The sequence below is a fragment of the Oncorhynchus masou genome, chromosome 31, assembly GCF_036934945.1.
Source record: "Oncorhynchus masou masou isolate Uvic2021 chromosome 31, UVic_Omas_1.1, whole genome shotgun sequence".
NCBI classification, from domain to species: domain Eukaryota; kingdom Metazoa; phylum Chordata; class Actinopteri; order Salmoniformes; family Salmonidae; genus Oncorhynchus; species Oncorhynchus masou.
The window spans coordinates 28,809,634-28,824,748 of record NC_088242.1 but is presented as its reverse complement, the minus strand read 5'-3'; the positions used below and the strand labels follow the sequence as shown (position 1 = coordinate 28,824,748).

The following is a 15,115-nucleotide window of genomic DNA, read 5'->3' as shown; positions in this document are numbered from 1 at the left end:
TTACCTGTCCGGTGCAGTCGCAGGGCTGATTAAAGGGGACATACTCCTCCTCCCTACTGAACATGCCCAGACCTGTCTTAGTAGGGTTCCCCTCCGTGTCAGTCTCAAACTGCATCTTGGCTGTGTTGTCAAACAGCTTGGATAGATGTCTCTGGACCTAGGGACAGAGCGGGAAGAGTAGGGACTAATGTCAGGAAAAGTCAGGACCACGCGTTATTGACAGGTTTCAACAAAAGTCGTTGTTCAACTATCCTTCAGTATTGAAGAGAATAATTTAGCACTTTTTATTCCCAGGATGAGGTGGAAAGACTCTGGCAAACTATGGCCAACACTGCTCCCTTGTGGAGACTCAGAGTCCTACAGGTATGAGCAAAAAAACTGATCTAGGATCAGGTCTCAATCTGTCAATATAATTGTATTCAATATGATCTAAAAGGCTAAACTGATCCTAAATAAGCACGCCTAATCTGAGAGGCTTTGTGGATACACCTAATGGGTATAGGTTCCTACCTGGAGTGGGTTGGTTCCATTGGACAGTATGTCCAGCATGTCAGCAGAGGAGATGAAGTAGAATCTGGGGAAGGCCAGACGCTTGGTGTCCAGATACTCAGCCAAGGCCTTCTCACACAGAGACAGTCTACACAAGGTTACACACACCCATTATCAGTGAATTGTGTGAATATGTATAAGTGTATAAATACATTCATGGGTCAGTTCTTACATTTGTATGTGTTGCCTTTTTCTATCGATAACACAATCATTCTCTTTGCTCTAACACACATTTCAGTGCACCGTGAGACAGAGAATCCCATCACACCACCACAGACTCCCTCTCCTTCCCCCACCTGCTCTGAATGTCCTCCAGTTTGCTGAACAGGCCTGCTTTATTGGTGGCCTCCACCACGTTGGGCGTTTTATGGGCTGCGTTCGCCAGCTCTTTGAAATCGGCATCAATCCCTTCAAAGCGTTTGGAGTCCTGGGGAGAGTTGCATTGTGGGAGCCCGGCCAGAGGATAGGAGTTCCCAGAGGACAATCACACAGAGAGATATTAACTACAAACATCTGGCTTTAACACTACCACTGGAACCGGAGGAACAGCATCGCCATCAAGGTAATTAAGGAAATGTATAATTCTGATTTACAAAAGTAGGCTGGTGTTTAGACAACTAACGATTTATTAATTAACATGCATGAAAGTGGTACAGGCAGAGCCCTTATGAAGGATAAAAACAAACTTGTGAAATGGGAGTGCATGTGTGCATGCGAGTGTGTGTCTTTGAGCATGTGTGTGCATGTGTGTGCCTGTCTGACCTCGGGTAGCTGTGAACGGATGTCCTCAGAGCCTATGAAGATGCTCTCCAGATGGGTCCAGGTACGCTGCACCTCGAACCAGATGGATATCACTCCGTCCGCCACTGATAACTTCCGTTGCCACAGTGACACCTCCTCCAGGAAGTGGGCGATGTACTTGGAGGACATGAGGTTCTGCAGCTGGACCTGATTGTCCTCCAGGGTTTCAATCAGGTCCTCGTCCGAGCGCAGCAAGGGCACCTGGGTACGGTGGTGAGGCTCGTACTGGAACTGCATACCTGGAGCAATCAGTCAGTCAATCAACCAAACCAATAAGTCAGTCAATCAACCAAACCAATAAGTCAGTCAATCAACCAAACCAATCAGTCAGTCAATCAACCCGAACCAATCAGTCAGTCAATCAACCAAACCAGTCAGTCAGTCAGTCAATCAACCAAACCAATCAGTCAGTCAATCAACCCGAACCAATCAGTCAATCCAATCAACCAAACCAATCACAGATTAAACATGAAAAGTACAGGCATCTGATAAAAGTCCTAATTGAGTTCAGTTTAAAGGTATTCTGTACTGTACCGGTCCATGTAGAGTTGAGTTCAGAGAGCACCTTCTCCATTCCCATCTCTTTGACAGCCTTGTCCACGATGCCCCTCACCTCCTCCTCAAAGCTGTGCAGGTTGAGCTGCAGCAGGTCCGCCAGTGTTGTCTCCTGGTCCATGGTGAAGCGCACCCCGGTGGCAGCCATTAGCTGGTGCCAGTGTCTGGCCCGTATGGCAGGGTTCTGGAGCTCTGCTACGGCCCTGAGGGAGGTCAGGAGGTTCTTTACCCTGCTGTCCAGACCTGAGAACGCCTCCCACGATCGCACCTAGGGGGAAGAAGGGTTTTTATGATACAATTCAGCATTAACCACCAAAAACACTGGTGAAAGAAAGGGAGAGGCAAGGTGTGAGAAATGTATTTGGAAATGTACATGTTCTTTTACAATGGCTTTTTCCTTTTTGATTGTGGCCAATGTAATATCTCACTTTCTCTCCCTCTCCTCTCCTCCCCTCTGCACCTCCTTCTCATCCACCTCCTCATCTCTCCCTCTCACCTCTTTATCCAATGCTCGGATGTCTTTATTGAAGCGTTTACACTCCAGTTCCATGTCCTCGACGTTGATGTCTCTCCATGGTGTGGTCCTCCAGGCAACCATAGTACTGTCTACTACAGCTATCATGTCCCACAGCTCCTTCAGCAGCCCCACCTCACGCCTTGGGAACCACAGGATATAACAATAAGTCAGTCAGTCAGACAGTACGTCAATCAAACAATTGTATTAATATAGTACTTTTCACAACAAAAAAAAATATTTGACACCGAGTGCTTTACAGTAACCCGGCCTGGATCTTCTAAGGGAAAACCGTAGGAGGACAAACTCTCTCGAAGGAAGAAACCTTGTGGAGAAAGCCTTGTCTCACCTGCACTGTCGTAGTTGTCTGTAGTCAGAGACAGTCACCTCAAACAGGCCGGCAGACTCCACCAGCCTAGCCATCACAGCCTCCTTCTCCTGGATCTGTTTGTGGGATGCATTCAGCATGGCATACGGGTTCTCACTGTCAAACCTACAATAACACACAGAGGAACCACACAGCAAGGTTACTCTCTCAGCATCTGATATGGTTTCACATTGATACTAAGTTAACCTGACATTTATAAATGTATTAACTACCAGGGAGAAAAAAGATTTGAAAGCCCCTTGTGTAGAGGGTCTTACTGACAAACCTACATCACACCAGCCTGAGCACCAGTCTGTCACCGTTTCAGCTGACTACTTTGTCAAGTCATGTTTGAATGGAGGTTGGCTACCCAGGCCCATAGGCACATAGTCAATTATCAACCCGGACATCCATGACATTAATGAGAAAATCATGTCACTACAGAGGAACGATTATGTGCATAATTAATTAAGTAATTAGACAGCATGATGGAGCACCACTACCTGTGTGGGTAATTAGCATATGTAAAGATTCAATTATGCTTGCCTAACGTGTAAGCGTTGTGTCGTTAACTGTTCACTGCACAATTATAGACTGGTCGATGTAGAGGTGTGACAGGAGGGAACAACAATGGTGGCCTATGACGGAGAGAAGCCTGTCTTGCTTGCAGAAGGGTGTAAGCAATGTTTTTACCTAGCCCTCTGGTTGGGGATGTGGAGCCATAACCACATTGCTTACACCTACAGTATCCAGCCCTTTTAGATCAAATAGGACACATGTCCTGGGGTAGGAGCTAAGGAACTGTTTAGGACTGAGGATTGAATGAGGACACAAGCGAGAGGACAACTTTCCGTCAACGTAATTCAGCCTGTGTGTGGGAGCGCGCGTCACCTGAAGGGCCCATTCTTCCTGAAGCTCTCTCTGAAGGCGTGTTGCTCCACGTCGAAGGAGGCACACTTCCTGCGTAGTCCGGCCACCTCGCTGGCCTGGAGAGGAGCCACCTGCTGTTTCACCACCACCGCCTGCTTCTTCACGTTGGTCCACTTCTCTGGAAGCTCCTAGAGGGAGGGAGAAATAGACGAGTGTAAGGCAGAGGAAGGAGGGAGAGGGGGACAATGTGTGTTAAGGAGGAAGAAGGGACAGAGACATTAGTAACTTTTCTGATAGCTCCTGGACAGAGAGAAAGGAGGAAGAGAGGGATGAGTATCGGGAGGAGGAGGAGTACCACCAGAAGGAGCAAAGAGGGAGTGGGACAAAACAGAGGGATGCGTGCCAAAAGGAAGCACAGAAGGGGACAGAGGAATGAGAGGAGGAGGAAGGAGAGAGGTAGGAGATTGATCGATTGACTTTGGACAAGGGTCACCTCTAGCTGTTTGTAGACCACGTCAGGCAGCTCCTGTTCATATGTCTTGAGCAGGGTAATGGTGTGTTGGAGCGGCTCAAACATGGCGTCCGTCACACCCTGCCTCTCCTTCACGGCCAGCAGGTGACCCATGACCCCCACCAGGCCACCATAGTCGCCCTGCTCCACCCTGTGACCCAGCCCCTGCTCTGCTAGACTGATAAACTCCTCCAGGTCTAACAGGCTAGAGAGGGAGAGGGAGAGGGAGAGGGAGAGGGAGAGAGAGAGAATGTTTAAAAGTTTAAAAACAAGAGAGACAACATGAAGTAGAAGGGTACTTTGACAGAGTGCTTTTTCTCCCTGGAATCCTCTGGTATCTGCCTAACAATCTGTGTGGGATATTGGTAGAGTTAGAGTCTGCCGACCTGTTTGTGACGTGGTCTATGAGGTGTTGTTTGAACATGAGACTCCACTTCCTGACGATGTTGAGCAGGGCACTCTTAAAGGCCCGTCCGTCGACCCTCATCCACCCCTGGAACACACACACTGGTTCCAGACCCTGCACCTCTTCATGGATACGCTCGTATCTGGGGTTACACACACACACACACACACACACACACACACACACACACACACACACACACAGAGTCATCATTACATACACACTTGCACACACACTCTCAAAAACACACTCTATTTATCTCCCTTACCCATCCACCTGCTTTCTAAACTGCTCCAGTGTAGGTGGGTTCTCTGGGACTCCATCCTCTGCATGAGCCTCTATCTCCTGACTGGTCAGCACGTGGCCGTACAGCAGGAACTGGCGCATAAACTCCTTCCTGTCGTCAACGTACAGGTATGCATAGCGCTCCAAAGAGTTACGGAACTCACAACACGTCGCCATGACGCCCTGCACACGTTCCATCAGCAGCTGGCGCATGTCCGCCAAATCAGCCATGTCTTCCATAACAGCCTGATAGTCGGCAGATTAGAATTATTTTATAGATGATAGATTATAGATACAATACACGTTCTAGATGATGGGTTAAAGGGATACTGGGAGATTCTGGCAATTAAGCGTCAGATGAACTCGTGCATACCATTTTTATGACTCTGTGTGCATACCTGTAGACTAACAGTAATTGCGCTAACGCTAGTAAGCATTGGCTTGCGAAGCTACCGCTAACTTCCTTGATACTGCAGGCAGAGACATAAACATGGTAAAAAATGCCAGAATCTCACAGTATCCCTTTTAGGGTGGCAAACTTGACATATATTATATGACAAACTTGACATATAACAACTTCCCCCCAAATTCCCAGGTTTTCCAGAAATCCTGGTTATGTCATCCTGATTCCGGGAACCTTACAACAGGGATTTCTGGAAAACCGGGGAATTTGGGGGAAAGTTATCTGCATTCTGCAACCATGGTAGTGTTGTAGTACCTGGTAGTGTGGGACGCTGCTGTGCGTGGCCAGGCGTGCCACCAGAGAAGAGGTCCTGTAGATGTCATTGACCAGGCTCTCCACCAGGTCATAGAAGCCATCGGCAACTCCGTACTCCAGCGAAGGGTTAAACACCATGTCAGGAACCCTCAGATCGAGCTGGGCCTCAAACAGAGGGGCCACACCACCGCGCTGGTCTGAGGGAGGGAAGAAGGGGGTTGTTTCACAGAAATGTGTGAGTCTCGTACAAAGTGCTCATCTTTACACTCAGGAGGGCTCGCCAGCACGTTAGTCCAACCTAAGGTGGATACACAAACAAATGTACTGATCATTCAAGTGGAACGGATCATTGCTCACCGGTGTTGTCGAGGAAGAACTTGAGGGAGCATTCGATGCCGTTGAAGAAGCCGTCTATGACCATGTCGTCTATGTACTCCACATAGGCTTCCCACTCCTCAGAAGCTGGGTCTGCTCTGAACAACTCCAGGTTACTCTGTCACAGAACGAAGACACTCACACTCAAAATCAAAGAGTAACATGTACACGGAACATGCACCTTATATTTGTATAAAGAAATGAATAATGCACACCTTTTAACCTTTTACATTCGTGGCGATTGGCCTATACGGATATGGTTACATTGAAATGTTTCTTACATAAGACATATGTAAGGCATAATCATAGTACCAATTGAACGGGAATAGAGTGGAGTTTATGGGAATATCATTAGATCAAAGTTGAGAAAAAAAAACATTTCACCAGACTCAAGACTAAATCCAAACATTACACTTGATTTTCTGTGCATTTTACATTTACTGTACTTTTCACAGTATTTTCACAGATAACAACATCTGGAAACACTCTGGATACATTCAGTAACACGATGAGAATATTCCTGGAAGATGTGGGGTAGGTGCAACATAAGACAAAAAAAATGACAAGGGTTTGAGTGAGATGACTGACTGGTGTCTCCAAGTGGACACACACCTCTCCAAATTGTGCACAGTTCCTAAGCAATTTCAATGCACTTCTATGGGTCAAAAAAATAGTCTTCAACTATAAGGTGCTTTTTTGATCTCTCCTAGCTATGCCGATGAGGAACTACAGCAAGCACACTTGTGGTTGTTTTGTTTGGAACACAACTCTGCATCCCTGTTGTTGTTTACGCAGAAACGGACCATTATATATCACTATCTGGGTCAGGTGGGCATCATTTGAAAGCCTGTTCTATTGCCAATATGACTGGTTAAGTTATAAAATACGATCTTACAGTGTTCTGCTTTCACAAGGCAATTCAGAGAAACAGATGGTAATTTTGGTGATCAGAGAAAGGTGCCCTGGGTGCACACATGTGCGTGTTCCGCTGTGATTTTTCTTCACAATAGGCAGACGTAGGCTCACTCTGTTCAGAACAACCCAGGGTATGACCCCATGTCATCTTGTAACGGTACATCAAACATAAGGACCATAAAAGTTGACAATGCATATGACATGTTTTATGATATGGAAATGTGAAGTGCACATTTGGACTCGCGGGGGTTTGGATTGCTTGTCTGACATCAAAGCCGTATATATTATAATCCACAACGTCTCATCTTTCAACATAAATTGAGTCCTCTTAATTCACAGCATTTCCCTCACTCAGACAAAACATTTGCAAAAGTTGCCGAATTCGCAACTTTTGCAATGAGGACTAAGACATAACTCCTAATATGGTCAATAAAGTTCCCTGCAAAGCCAGAAGTGTTTATGACCTTTATGTTATTTGGTATAGTCACCTTCAGCAGGAAGTGTATCTTCTCTCCGGAAGAGCGTATTTGGGCGTAACACCTCTCCAGCCTGTCAGCCCGGTCGTCCAGGCTGAGAAGGGTGTCTCTCTTGCCCTCCCTTCGGTCGTAGAGGGGGCTGGCCAAGGCCCTCATACAGGCCTGGATCTCCTCCACGTGGTCCTTGGTTCTCTGGAGCCTCTTCTCCAGGTCACACACACACTCACGCACTTCCTGGATGTACTCCCAGATCCCTGGTCACAAACAGGGGAAGGAAATGGACACACGTTAAAAGGGCCATCACAGTTTCAAATCTATGTTTGTCAGAAAGTTTTCAGACCTTGAAAGTGAAGAGAAGATGAAACCATGTCCCACAAATTGTGTAGATCCAGCCACTCGCCTCAATCCCTGAAAAAACGTCTGACAAATGTTGAAGTGTAATGTCCCTCTAATGAAAGCTGGTCAAGGTTGTTACAGTGTTTCCACTGATCTATTCTTAAGCAGGGCACTGAGGCATCCAGTGTTGCCAACCCAACCCCCAGTCTGGTTACCAGCCTGTTTAGCTGTCATTCCACTCCTGCCATGCTAAACAATCTTTACCATATGAAACGGAGTGGGAAGTTAGCTAAATAGACTTGCACCCAGGCTATCCAACTCCTTCATCTTCTACTAAAACCTCCAAGTGAAATGATAGGGAACTGGCTCCACATACATCTACCATAAAGCAGGCTCTATATACTGTAACACCTTGTCCCCTTTAATTATTCTCCATAACTATCCTAAGTGCATCCAGCACAGTAAGCAGCACCAGAAGTAACATATTGTTTTTGTCTCCATCTGGCCACACACATCTCCAAAGTGTGAACACTTCCTAAGTCATTGCAATGTACTTTAATGGGACAAAAAAAAAGTCTTCAGCTATAAGGTCCTTTTTTGATCTCTCCTAGATCTCTCCTAGATCTCTCCTAGCCAGAAACAAATAACTTTCTTCTGAAACTCGTCTGTCTATTCTTGTTCTGAGAAATGAAGGCTACTCCATGCGAGAAATTGCCAAGAAACTGAAGATCTCGCACAAAGTTGGGTACTACTCCCTTCACAGAACAGCTCAAACTGGCTCTAACCAGAATAGAAAGAGGAGTGGGAGGCTCTGGTGCACAACTGAGCATGAGGACAAGTACATTAGAGTGTATAGTTTGAGAAACAGATGCCTCACAAGTCCTCAACTGGCAGCTTTATTAAATAGTACCCGCAAAACACCAGTCTCAACATCAACAGTAAAGAGGCAACTCTGGGATGCTGGCTTTCTAGGCAGAGTTCCAGTGTCTGTGTTCTTTTGCCAATCTTAATCTTTTATTGCAACTCTGCCTAGAATGCCAGCATTCCTGAGTCACCTCTTCACTGTTGACGTTGAGACTGTAGTCATAATGTATGTACTGTATACAGTATATATATTTTTTTTAAACAACAACATTTTAGTCATTTAGCAGAAGCTCTTATCCAGACCGAGTTATAGTAGTGAGTGGATACATATTTGTTTGTCTTTTTTGTACTAGTCTCCTGTGGGAATCGTCCAACTTCCCTGCTGTTGCAAGTGCCATGCTCTACCAACTGAGCCACACAGGCTTCTCTACCCTGTCCTTCAGGAAGCTGTGGGTCCTACAGTAGGCACCACCACAACTCTCCCAAACAACACTGTTTGAATCACATTGTATCAATCAATGATTGAAGCACTGTGGCTTAGTCATCATCTTCATCTTCTCTCCCGGGGTCTCATGTCATGACATCGCAGTCAGTCCTGTCCCGGAACTGACAAAGGTGGAGTGAACATCATGAAATAGGCATTTGAGGAGAATATACAGTAGTTACAGTAGAACAGTAGAGTAATGTAGCCAAGCCCAAGTGAGAAGGAAATTGTGGACGGTTTTTGCCCAAGTTGAAACATTAGGGCACCCGTAATGCCCCACTTCCCCCTGTAGTTTTGACCTCTGACCTTGGCTGTTCCAGTTGATGTCCTCCTCTGCCTCTCTGAGATGCGTGTCGATGTCTCTGAGCTGACCCTGGACCAGTGGGTGCTCCACCTCCAGAACCGTGCTCACCACCTTGTTGTATCTCCTCACAGTGAGCTCCAGGTTGGCTATGTACTGCCACAGCTGACCCCTGCTAGTGTACACCTGCTCTGCAGTGTCCGGGATGGACTCTGTCTGCCTGGCCTTCAGGTACTTCACTTCTCTCAGGACTGAGACCAACTGGGGGGAGGGAGAGGGGCGAGGTGGGGTTTCAGGGGGAGGAGATAGTGGGAAAGGAAAGAGAGAGAGGTAGAGGGGGAGAGCAAAAATAACAAGTTCACTGTAGCAACAATGTAATTTACAGTAATGTTGAGTACAAGATCATTTCCCCCTAGCAGTACATGTGGGTTGAAACTGACTGAGTTACGTTTATAGTACCTGTGGGTTGAAATTGACAGAGATGAGGCGGGAAGCTGGGTCTCGGCTGATGAGGGGGAGGTTGAGATTGTACTGGGACTTCTCCCCCACTGTCTCAGTCCATACATCAAACAGCTGACGGGAGTAACTGGGGGAGGTAGTTGGTTATCAAAGCTAGTTAGTTTAACTCAACTCTGGACCTCGAAACCAGTTCCCACTGCTTTTTTTTCATTGTTCCTCATCTAATCAGGGACTGATTTAGACCTGGGACACCGGGTGAAGGCAACGAATTATCAAGTAGAACAGAAAACTGGTTTAGAGAATTAGTTAGTTGAGAGTGTTTCCCAACTCCGGTCCTCTACTACCCCAAACAGCATACATTTTATTGTAGCCCTGGACAAAAACACCTGATTCAACTTGTCAAAGGCTTGATGATTAATTGGCAAGTAGAATTAGGTGTGCTTGTCCACAATAAAAAATGTGTACTGTTGGGATTACTCGAGGACCGGAGTTGGGAAACACTGGTTTAGAGAGTAAGTTAGTTGATCAATTAACAAAACAAGTAACACATTCCTATTACACTGTTAATGCTAAACAAGCTACTGCAGATTTCAATAAACTGTAATAACAGACATTTGTTTCTCTAATGAGCCACTGTATTAAAAAAAAGAATGCTCTTCAGTAACAAACAGAAACATGTAGCGAAAGCGACTACACCAAAATGAGGATTGAGCACAACACAGACATATCTAATCTAAATGTATTGGTTGCGTACATGAATTTGCAGATGTTATCGCAGGTGCAGCGAAATGCTTGTGTTTTTAGCTCCAACAGCACAGTAATACCTAACAATTTAAAAAAAAGTAAAATAAACAATACACACATTATCCAGGAAAAAAAAAGAAAAAAAGAAATATCAGAACGAGCATTGTCAGAGACCGGAATATATATATTAATAAACTGGGTGGTTCAAGCCCCGAATGCTGATTGGCTGACTGCCGTGGTATATCCAACCATATACCATGGGTATGACAAAACATTTATTTTTACTGCTGGTACCCAGTTTATAATAGCAATAAGGGACCTCTGGGGTTTGTGGTATATGGACAATATAACACACCTCCTCGGGCCTTATTGCTTAAATATACAGTACCATTCAAATGGACACACCTACTCATTCAAGGGTTTTTCTTTATTTTTTAACTATTTTTTATTTTTTAACTACATTTACATTGTAGAATAGTAGTGAAGAAATCAAAACTATGAAATAACACATGTAGTTACCAAAAAAGTGTTAAACAAATCAACATGTATTTTATATTTGAGATTCTTCAAAGTAGCCACCCTTTCCACAAATGACCTTTTAACAAGGCACACCTGTTAATTAAAATGCATTCCAGGTGACTACCTCATGAAGAGAGAATGCCAAGAGTGTGCAAAGCTGTCATCAAGGCAAAGGGTGGATATTTTGAAGAATCTAAAATATAAAATATATTTTGATTTGTTTAAGCCTTTTTTGGTTACTACATGATCCCATATGTGTTATTTCATAGTTTTGATGTCTTCACTATTATTCTACAATGTAGAAAATAGTAAAAAAAATAAGAAAAACCCCTGAATGAGTAGGTGTGTCCAAACTTTTGACTGGTACTGCAGATATTTAGACATATAATGGTGTGTTTTGTATGTAAACAGTATTATAGTGACCAGTGTTCAATGACTTGACTACAGTATAAAGTAAGTAAAAAAGTATGTAAACACTATTAAAGTGACCAGTGTTCTCTATATACATCGGGTAGCAGACTCTAAGGTGCAGGGTAGAGAGAACAGTTAATGAGGCTAGAGGTGACTGTTTAACAGTCTGAAGTCCTGGAGGAAAAAGCTATATCTCAGTCTGTCGGTCCCGGCTTTGATGCACCTGTACTGTCTCCGCCTTGTAGATCATAGCGGGGTGAACAGGTTCGGGTGGCTGATTTCATTTATTGAATCTCTCACATACACAGGGAGTCTAGTAAAGGAGGAGGAACATACAGTAGGGGACGGCTAAACGGATTCATTCACTACAGAGAACAGACGATATGTCAGGCTCCTGGACGGCTGTACCAATCTGTAAAGAGACTGTTTATGGTGAGGGCTTCAGAGCACTGAGGTCCTTATTGGATTCCTGCTGATGGTTCATCTCCCGAGTTAGGCACAGCAGACGCTGAGGCAATCAAACGCCTGGGCTAAAACTATAAATCACAGTGTTTAGTGTTAGCATAATGACCTGTGTGTGTGTGTGTGTGTGTGTGTGTGTGTGTGTGTGTGTGTGTGTGTGTGTGTGTGTGTGTGTGTGTGTGTGTGTGTGTGTGTGTGTGTGTGTGTGTGTGTGTGTGTGTGTGTGTGTGTGTTCGAATGCCTTTAATAGCTGACTGGAATACGTAAGCAGCGCTGCTGATTACAACTGTATAACAAGGTCCCTAAAGTCTGACTGGAGTGAGCAGGGTGCAGGGGACACATGTTGTTCATCGTTGTATTTTAGATTGGGTGCAGGAACAACGGGTGATATTGTACATTTGATGCAACGGAATGTGAGTGGTTATGTGAGTGGTAATGTGAGGGGTTATGTGAGTGGTAATGTGAGGGGTTATGTGAGTGGTTATGTGAGTGGTTATGAGTGGTTATGTGAAGGGCTATGTGAGTGGTAATGTGAGTGTTTATGTGAGTGGTAATGTGAGTGGTAATGTGTGTGGTTATGTGAGGGGTTATGTGAGTGGTAATGTGAGGGGTTATGTGAGTGGTAATGCGAGTGGTAATGTGAGTGGTAATGTGAGTGGTCATGTGAGGGGTTATGTGAGTGGTAATGTGAGGGGTTATATGAGTGGTTATGTGAGTGGTAATGTGAGGGGTTATGTGAGTGGTAATGTGAGTGGTTATGTGAGGGGTTATGTGAGTGGTAATGTGAGGGGTTATGTGAGTGGTTATGTGAGTGGTAATGTGAGTGGTTATGTGAGGGGTTATGTGAGTGGTAATGTGAGGGGTTATGTGAGTGGTTATGTGAGTGGTAATGTGAGTGGTAATGTGAGGGGTTATGTGAGTGGTAATGTGAGTGGTTATGTGAGGGGTTATGTGAGGGGTTATGTGAGGGGTTATGTGAGTGGTAATGTGAGGGGCTATGTGAGTGGTAATGTGAGGGGTTATGTGAGTGGTAATGTGAGGGGTTATGTGAGTGGTTATGTGAGTGGTAATGTGAGGGGTTATGTGAGTGGTAATGTGAGTGGTAATGTGAGGGGTTATGTGAGTGGTTATGTGAGTGGTAATGTGAGTGGTTATGTGAGGGGTTCTGTGAGGGGTTATGTGAGTGGTTATGTGAGTGGTAATGTGAGTGGTTATGTGAGTGGTAATGTGAGTGGTTATGTGTGTGGTTCTGTGAGGGGTTATGTGAGTGGTAATGTGAGTGGTTATGTGAGTGGTAATGTGAGGGGTTATGTGAGTGGTAATGTGAGTGGTAATGTGAGGGGTTATGTGAGGGGTTATGTGAGTGGTAATGTGAGGGGTTATGTGAGTGGTTATGTGAGTGGTAATGTGAGGGGTTATGTGAGTGGTTATGTGAGTGGTTATGTGAGTGGTAATGTGAGGGGTTACGTGAGGGGTTACGTGAGGGGTTACGTGAGTGGTTACGTGAGGGGTTACGTGAGTGGTAATGTGAGTGGTTATGTGAGTGGTAATGTGAGTGGTAATGTGAGTGGTTATGTGAGTGGTTATGTGAGAGGTTATGTGAGTGGTTATGTGAGGGGTTATGTGAGTGGTAATGTGAGTGGTTATGTGAGTGCGCATATCAAATCAAATGGTATTTGTCACATGCGGCAAATACAAAAAGTGTTGACTTTACAGTGAAACGCGTACTTTTAATTTTAATTTTTTTAATTTTACCTTTATTTAACCAGGCAAGTCAGTTAAGAACAAATTCTTATTTTCAATGACGGCCTGGGAACAGTGGGTTAACTGCCTGTTCAGTGGCAGAACGACAGATTTGTACCTTGTCAGCTCGGGGGTTTGAACTCGCAACCGGTTGCTAGTCCAACGCCCTAACCACTAGGCTACCCTGCCGCCCCAATGTGAGGGGTTACTTACGAGCCCTTTCCCCACAATGCCGTTAAAGAGTAAGGAAATGAACAAATAGGTACAAAAAGAAAATAGCAACACAATAAAATAACATGCATACGCACACACACAGAGAGAGAGAGAGAGAGAGAGAGAGAGAGAGAGAGAGAGAGAGAGAGAGAACATCATTGAAACACAATAGAATGCTTTGTCTTGCAGGTTCCTATGTTGGACGTGTTGTGTAGGGCCATTGTACACAGAGTATTAGTATGATGACAGAGCATATGAGATTATGAGAGCTCCGTGAACCACACTGCCACAATGGAAACATAAATCACGACTGGAGCTCCATGTCTCCATGCTATATTCCGCTGTGGCCCTGCCTTCCATACACGTAATCCACTACACTGATTTACACTAGAAAAAAATGCTGCATTTCTATAAAGCTTACAGGATATTCTTTTTAAACGCATTTCAATAGAGTTGTTCAGAAAGTGGTAGCAGAACAGATCTCGGGGGGGGGGGGGTTACAGAGATAAAATTGAGTTAAAATACCTATCCAGTAACTGCATCATCTCCTCATACTTCTGTACGGCTCTTTCTCCTGCTGTAGACTCCAGACACCTGAGAAGAAACCACCACACCCAAAAGCTGAACTGCTGCTCAGCTAATACTGATACAACCACCAGCAGCAGAATCGAAGGGGTAAAGTAGCGATGCGGGCTGAGAGGAGACTCACGGGTGGGTGATGTATCTGAACATGGAGAAGGGGGTCTGGATTCTCTCCTGTAGTTGCTGAGCCCACCTCATACCTCCTGCTACAGCTGGCATGTTCCTATTCACAGTAGTATAACCTGGAGTGATAGAAACGCGCAGATTGAAGAACGAACTAGAGAGGTAAATGTTCTGGGGAAACAGTATCATGTGGCAGCAGTGATAACAGTCGCAGGCAAACTAGTAAACGGTCAAACGTTCATCATAGCAAGAGTGTTGATGATTTCTTTACATGTATTACTTTGGTACGAAATTATGATATAAGATGGCGTGAGTAACATGCAAGGTGTTTTACCCAGTTCCTCCTGTGTGTGTGTGTGTTTGTTGAAGAGCAGTTTGCAGCAGTCTAGCTCTCTGTCAAACAGGCTGATAAGGAGAGGATATCTGTCCAGAGCATCTGCTGCCACGAGTGGGCGCTCTAACAGGCTGCCAAACATATCCAGCACCTGCAGGGAGGACAGTAGAGTATCAGTGTGTGTGTGTGTGTGTGTGT

The 15,115-nt window shown here is 45.0% G+C and overlaps 1 protein-coding gene across 1 annotated transcript in view; it reads right to left on the bottom strand.

The window, feature by feature from the left end:
- The window catches only part of dnah9 (dynein, axonemal, heavy chain 9), a 145,400-nt gene that overhangs the window by 123,809 nt on the left and 6,476 nt on the right, over positions 1–15,115 (bottom strand). Inside the window, exons 9-27 of the mRNA XM_064950630.1 lie at positions 14,918–15,068; positions 14,588–14,702; positions 14,404–14,472; positions 9,787–9,913; positions 9,333–9,588; positions 7,355–7,596; positions 5,934–6,069; positions 5,577–5,773; positions 4,842–5,104; positions 4,554–4,715; positions 4,150–4,372; positions 3,678–3,844; positions 2,769–2,912; positions 2,402–2,561; positions 1,885–2,173; positions 1,312–1,589; positions 846–976; positions 511–637; positions 5–157 (exon numbers count right to left, since the gene is read on the bottom strand). Of these exons, the coding sequence (XP_064806702.1) occupies positions 5–157; positions 511–637; positions 846–976; positions 1,312–1,589; positions 1,885–2,173; positions 2,402–2,561; positions 2,769–2,912; positions 3,678–3,844; positions 4,150–4,372; positions 4,554–4,715; positions 4,842–5,104; positions 5,577–5,773; positions 5,934–6,069; positions 7,355–7,596; positions 9,333–9,588; positions 9,787–9,913; positions 14,404–14,472; positions 14,588–14,702; positions 14,918–15,068 (3,390 nt within the window). The remainder of the gene's footprint in view (positions 1–4; positions 158–510; positions 638–845; positions 977–1,311; positions 1,590–1,884; positions 2,174–2,401; positions 2,562–2,768; positions 2,913–3,677; positions 3,845–4,149; positions 4,373–4,553; positions 4,716–4,841; positions 5,105–5,576; positions 5,774–5,933; positions 6,070–7,354; positions 7,597–9,332; positions 9,589–9,786; positions 9,914–14,403; positions 14,473–14,587; positions 14,703–14,917; positions 15,069–15,115) is intronic.